The sequence below is a fragment of the Cryptomeria japonica genome, chromosome 3 (genome assembly GCF_030272615.1).
Source record: "Cryptomeria japonica chromosome 3, Sugi_1.0, whole genome shotgun sequence".
Taxonomy (NCBI): Eukaryota; Viridiplantae; Streptophyta; class Pinopsida; order Cupressales; family Cupressaceae; genus Cryptomeria; species Cryptomeria japonica.
In genome coordinates this window covers 417198371-417205695 of record NC_081407.1, presented here as the reverse complement: position 1 = coordinate 417205695, position 7325 = coordinate 417198371, and the positions used below count along the sequence as shown (strand labels likewise).

Sequence of the window (7325 nt, the reverse complement as noted above, 5' to 3'; positions counted from 1 at the left end):
TCATGAACACCTCTATTTGGGGATTCTTTTCAATTTCCTTGTCGCATTAATACTCATGAATCTACTCTATCGAATACTATCAGACTGAGACATGAAAATTGAAAGGACACCTCAAAATAATATACAGGTGGTCAAATGTAAAGCAAACCAGAGAAACCCCCACTACAAGTAGTGACAATAAAAAATAAAGGTTCATTTAATGAATGGACTATTAGAGGCAATAGGAAGGTTGAATAGATAACTTAGAAATCAATGTTGAAGGGTTAGGGTTGTGGGCTTAATGTTTTTCAGTAGACTAACAAGCACTGAGCGTCAGACTCGGAAAAGATCTGCAAATATCTAAAGTTTAAGACTGACCCTTGATTCCTCACAGGGCACGTGTTGAATCCCAACACCTCTTGGAACATAAACCACATAATTAGAACCTCGTTGCTTCATGTTCTCATTTTCCCTTCCCTACTAACTCCAGAATGTGCCACACAATCACATGTAATTGTGTGAGATCCAGCAATTATCTGCCAGCTATGTCAAACATGTTAAAACACGCGAAATCTCGTTGCTCCTTGTAGAGAGACTCCTACAAAATGTTAGCGAGTAAACCTATTGGAGGCTCAAAACAAGATATGAAGCCTATACGGCAAAATTCCAAATTATTAATGTAAAAATAAACCAATTTTATGCCAAATATTTGCAGTTTGTAAATCCACTAAAAGCTGGTTTCATTTATGAAGATATGGGGAAGCCTTTTCGATTCTCCCATGAAAATGTAAAAATAATTATAAATTCTAGTTTCCACAATCTCCAGATAACGTGCACATCTAAGACATTGTTACAGGCACTGAGATTACTACCCAAAGAATATGGTACAGAATGCAAGACCTTATCTTGCAAAGAATGAGCCTGATTTTCAACTGAAATAATCCACAAAATAGAAAAGTGAGCATATCATATCGTAGATTCCAACAATTGCTTACTTCAGTGACTCAACTGGTATTTGGATGGAAAGGTCATCTAGACTCGAGTGATCTTGGATGCTTAAACAATGCTCATTAGCTAAATGTAGTAAGCAGATGAAACACAGATGCACTGATATATCCTCAGGTGCAGCAGCTGGGCAATCTGCAGGAAAGTTGCTGAGTAGTGCCTGAAATGATGTTACAGTTTTAGATTTTTGCCCCTTAACCTGTCAAAAAAGGCAATTATGCAGGTGAGATAAATGAAAATAATACTTCAGTCCTCAGATTTACAAGAAGATGAAGGTCAATAACTGATAAAAACAACAGGAAAAAGTCAAAAACACCTGAAGTATTAAGAAGTCAATAAGACTACACATTCACATAAAACACTTAATGAAAAACATCGTCTAGTCCTTTGCTTTGCAAGGAGAGAGAACCCTGTGTTAAGTTGATGTTATATAATAACTAATATGCATTTCTTCAAAAAAACAAAGATCGCACATTTACTTATACAGAGAGCTGGATGGTACACTACATAAATGGTATCAATCAAGGAATCGCTGTTGCAATTAAAAAAACAATATATTGTCTTCAGATGTGTAGTGTCGCGGTTAAAACACTTTGTTGGTGAAGCAGCCACCAAGGTGCAAATCCCTGCTGGGCCACAGAACTCACAAACCTTGTTCCTTTGCTGGGCCATTGCGCTTGTGGGTTTGATCAAGTGAAGTGTGGGGATGAGGTCCTCCATTTGTGACTGAAGCGGTTCATAGCTCCGGGTCAAAAGTATAAATGAATTAAGAGAACACATTACTCTATTTTGATCATAGTAGCATTATTCAGGATCAGGAATTAGAAAACCAAAATTATAAATAGAATTCAATTACTCAATATTTCTTTGGGAGATTAAAAACTGCTGGATATTCATAAAACTTGGTAAAAAACTGCGCTTTTCCATTTGGCAAAGCACAGTATGATTTTTATGTTTTTACTTTTTAAAACCAGGCCACAGTGACCTTGATAAGTAGTCAGTTTCATAATTGCATCAATTTTAACTAACTGATGGTGAATCCTTTCAATCAATCAACAATCAAGTCTGCAGAGAAAACTCCTGAGCTTTGTTGCAGGACTCAGCTTGCAAGTTACCTAAGCAAAGATGAAAGTTAAAAATTTTAAAAAAACAATCTGTAGAATCAACCTTCACTTCCTGCATATTACCAATAAACTGGAGTATGAATACTAATTTTTCACCCACAACTTTGTTTCTTTCAGACTCATTGACTGAGCGAGTTTCCTGGCATACTGAGTGAATTTCCTGGCATAAGGCATTAGACTATCATTTTAATTGTACACTTTGGGTATATTATAATGAATTCCAAAATACTAATTATATCAACCTCAGCCTATACTCAATGCATATTACTGAAACTCTATCGAAACAAGCAAGGCAAATATTCAAATTGTTAGCTTAATAACAGAATACATGATTTGCAGTGCTAATTGTAATGATATATAATGTTAATGGTCAAACATTAGATGTTATTGGCTAGCATCATATTTATTAAGCTAGGTTACCGATTCGTCCATGATTTATGCCGTATCCAGGTACGATTCGTTTCAGATCCTGAATCGTTTTGGAATCCCGGGATTCGGACAGGGTTCTTTCATTTTCCTCCTGAAACGTTTCTGCCTTTTCAACCACGAATCCCGACGCATCTGGGGTACACATGGCGATTCCGTCACCTTTTTTTAATGAATCAAAGTCAGACATGATTTTCGAGGGTTTTTTTTCCAATTTTTGGAATGAAAACGGATCGTGTAAACCCTAAAAGGCTAAAACGAAAAGTTAGAAAACACATTTTTTTGTTTTCTCCTGTGTTGTGGCGGATAGCAAGAAGAAAGGGCACGATTTGGGCACAAACTGAGCACGACGCAGGCGAACAAGGCATGACACAGGCACATTTTCTCCTGTGCTGCGGTGAGAGCAGCCGTTTTTCTCCTGTGGCAAGAGCAGTTGTGCAAACAGGAGCTGAGCAATGGCAAGGAACGAGAGACCACGACCGGGTAAGTTTCAATTTTTTAATTTGTGTCAAATTTTTGCTACACAATATGATTATAGGTTGACTTATTTTTATTTGCTTGTTTATTTTATTAGTTTATTAAGTTTAATTTTAGATTTTTATCAATTAATGATTTATATTTATATAATAATAAATCTTAAATATTTTTTTTTTTCAGGATTTTTAAAAAAATTATAATAATAAACTAAAGATTTAAACTAAGTCTAACCTAACACCAACTTTAAACATAACTCTAAGTTTTGTTTTTTTTTTTGTTTTTTTTTGGTAGGTAATACGCTGAAACAAATAATAGGAACTATAAGCAATCAAAGCTCAAACTCAAAGACAAAGTTCAAGGTGTTCGGTGATAACTGAATATTGTAAATAAGGGCTTGTAAGGGAGAGAAAATATCCTCCCACTTGCTCACCCTAGCCCGGGGTGCTAATGTATTATTCAGAATCTGTGATTATTTGTATATAGATGTAGAGATTATCTGGACTACGGTCCCGAGTAAGGCCAGAGGTTTTCTCGCCTCCACTCTTTCCTACTGGTGCCCACACGAGTGGAATAATGTAAAATTTAAAAATGATTAATAAAATTTTTGGCTTTGACCTCTTACTAATCAAAAAAAAAAAAAAAAAAATCTTAAATATTTAAATTTAATTTAAAGTAAATATAAAATTGCTCATAATTATTAAGTAAACATATATCATATATGTTATAATGATATTTTTACAAACTTTTAAATTACAAAATAATTAAAACATTTGTATTTAATTTAATACTAATACAAATTAAAATTAAATATTTGTATTAGTATTAAATTAAATACGAATATTTTAATTATTTTGTAATTTAAAAGTTTGGTAATATATTAATCTCGTTATATGTTTACTTTCATAATTATTAATCATTTTCACTTTAAATTAATCATTGATGATATTTGAGATTCTAAATTTAATTTTTGTTTCTACTTTTTAGGCTGCGTATATGTATATATATATGATTTTTATATTTTTTGTACAAACGTACCCAAACCCCCTCCCAAAAAAATTGCCGTATCGGCATACTGTACCCACTTACCCGTATCGGCAACTTAGCTATTAAGTCATAGGTGAGCAAACCACAACCTCTTCTGTGTACCAATGACAAAAGGAGGTACAAAAACAACAATGACTGTGACAACAATAACAAAGACAACAATGCCTATGTCAACATTGAGAATGACATAGACAACAACAAACAACAATGACAAGAACAATAAACAACGTCAAGGACAAGGACAATCACAGCAGCAGCGAATTGAAGATGATAGCAACAATATTGACAAGGACAGCAATGACAACAACAAAAGCATTTGGCACCTACCTCTTGTGCATGTCCATCTTCCCAAACTAACAACAGTATCAAAACATACTACATAAACCCAGGCTAATCCAAGTTTAAAGGAATCTAAGGCCAAAGTTAAATTTCATGCAATTACGTAAGATTGTAATTCTATGAGATATATGCATCAGAGGTGAAAAAACATTTTGAGTTTAACTTTATATAGAATAAAAAACAAAATAAAAAGTGGAGACATTTTTAGCATTTGAAAGGCTATCAAAATGTTGCTTGGAAAATATTTTTTGAAGGACATTGACTCAGATCAAAAAATAATCCTCAGATTGTATCAAAGGAGACAATGCTCTTGAAAAAATCACTTCCTAGAACAAAACATACTTGATCATTACATGTTAATTAATCCCATTTTTTACACTAAGATACGTGCTATTATTTACAGAACCATAGTCACCAAACATTCTTAATTGTCAGTGCATGTGTGTTTGATACAGGCCCAGAAATTTTTTTTCCAGTTTCAACATGGCAAGGTTTAGCCGTAAGTTACACATACACACAATAAAGTTAAATATAAAATTATATTAGCAAGAGAACAAACATACTTTATGTTTATGTTACTGGTTCATCCCCGTTACCTTGCAGGTCCAGGTACAATCCACTCCAAATCCTTATCCTAGTCAGGTGCAAATGGGGATAAAACCATAGGATGCTATTTTGCCTATGGGTTCGTCATATGAACTTGGGAGAACCCATGTCAAACATGATGGCATTGACAAATTCCAGAACGAATTTGTCCATTTTAACCATTTTAATTTTTTGTATTTTACAAGGGTTGTCTATTTTCTCATGTCCCATTTTCCCAGTCAATCTCAATCTGTAAATATTAGCTCTATTCTTGCATCTTCCCTGTTTCCATCTGATGTGTGTTTTCCCTCCCTAAGTATGTTTTTCCTTCCAAACCCTGCTCTTCCCTTCTTCCTGACAAAGTTTTGAACTTCTCCATCCTATCATGCCTTCCATCTATTACCTGTCTATTGTTGTATTCGTCAAACTTCTCCATCTTGTCATGCCTGTTATCCCCAACACCTCACTCTTTAGTTGAGTCTTGTATTATAACCGACCTCTGATCCCCAATATTTTTGCCTATGTTTTCATTTCTCTCCTAACTTCCCAGCACTTGTATTGTTTCTGGAAGTCTGACTTTTGTACCTTTATTTGTGGATTTTTTTTCCACCCATGATCACTGTTCAAATTTTATAGTTGCCGGTGTACTTGATGGCTGACCTACTCTATTTCTGGAGAATATAGGAGTGATTATTTTCATTCCTCATCATCATCCACACTCAATCAATTTGTTTTAGAATCCATGTCATATTCCAGATATGTATTGATGTATATGTTTAGGAGTGATTATTTTCATTCCTCATCATCATCCACACTCAATCAATTTGTTTTAGAATCTATAATAAACTTAATGGTGTCTTGAGTTGTCTTGGAGGGTGTTGTAGTCTCCTCACGAGGTTGTGTTGTGACGTTTTCACACATCGCCCCATTGCAAATGGGGACCCATGTTTTTTGCTCGTTTTCGCTTTGCTTTTTAGGGTTTTGGTTTGAATCCAGTCGGTTTTGGGAGCTTTTTGAATTTCCTTTTCTAGGATGCAAATTTTGAATGCAATGAATTCGCCAAAATGGTCTAATTTTCAATTGGAATGTTGATGCAGAGCTTTAATTTGTCTAAGTGTTGAAAGTGAAATGTGAAATTTTGTCCGATTGAATATTTTTGACCAAATTTTGACCTTTTTGATTTTAATCCTGGGCATTGGAATTGATTTGTTTTCGCCTTGTGAAGTGTTAAAATGTCTAAAATCATGTTATTTTGGCCTGTAGGAGCAAAATCGCTCCTGTCCCTCAGTGAAGGACGGGAGCTCGTTTTCAAATATCTTACTATTCCTGCAGGGTCAAGATGAATTACAAATTGGAAGTGATGGAGAAAGGCGAGATCTTTCCATTGAATATAAATTGAAGATTTTCATGAGCACAGAAATGCCTCCAGGGGAAAAATCGCTCCTGTCCCTCAGTGAAGGACCGGAGCTACAAATCCAATTTTGCTTTGTCCTTGCAAGATTTTAACGTCTTGACGATGTGAAAAGGTCCAAAGAGGTGCATTTTATCAAATGAATATAACTTGAAGCACTGTCGGGGAGATCAACAGGATAACAAGTCCGGCTTGAGTAAGATCCTGATCCTGAAATTTGACTAAGTCTGGAAACTGACAAACCTCCAAAAACTAGATTTTGCAATATAACTCCTGGAGGTCTGAAACCACTCTCAAACATCCTGAAAGTATATATGGAATATAACTTAAAGTATAAGTCATACTTAAATGTTATATTCCATTAAAATTGTCCTGATCAAGAGTGCGAAAAGTCAAATTTTGCTCGTGTCCTTCTCCAAGGGTCCAGAGCGAAATGCGCTCCTGTCCCTCTCCAAGGGACCAAGGCGAATCGCTCGTGTCCCTCACCAAGGGTCCAGAGCGAAAATGCTTAGTTAAGCCATTCCTGACCTTGTTTGGACGAATCGAGACATCAAAGGCATGGTGAAGGACGAAATGAGCATGATAGAGCATCCAGACTTGATCAAAAACAATGAAATGATGAAGTTTTTGCCTAGAGGGTCAAATTCGCTCCTGTCCCTCACCAAGGGACCAGAGCGAAATTCTTCATAAGGTACGATCTGGGCAAAGATCAAGCAAATTTTATGTTCGAAGGCAAGAAAGGAGGTCAATCGAACCCGTTGAAGACAAATTGAAGATTATCCAGTGAACCACGGGGACGCGTCCCCCCCATTTTTGGGCGCGTCCCCCCGTCAGAGACGTCTCGGGGACGCGGGGATGGGGACGCGACGTCCCCCGCCGTCCCGCCACCGCCACCCAAACTCCGCCGGGACGGGGAGACGTCCCCGACGCGGAGA

At 36.2% G+C, this 7325-nt stretch overlaps 1 protein-coding gene across 2 annotated transcripts in view; it reads right to left on the bottom strand.

Annotated features, from left to right (window-relative positions):
- Positions 1 to 622: 622 nt before the first annotated feature.
- Positions 623 to 7325, bottom strand: part of LOC131070465 (condensin complex subunit 2) — a 57470-nt gene continuing 50767 nt past the window's right edge. For both annotated transcript variants that reach the window (XM_058006028.2, XM_058006027.2), the window contains exon 13: positions 623 to 1183. In XM_058006028.2, the coding sequence (XP_057862011.2) occupies positions 971 to 1183 (213 nt within the window). In that variant the 3' untranslated portion in view covers positions 623 to 970. The remainder of the gene's footprint in view (positions 1184 to 7325) is intronic.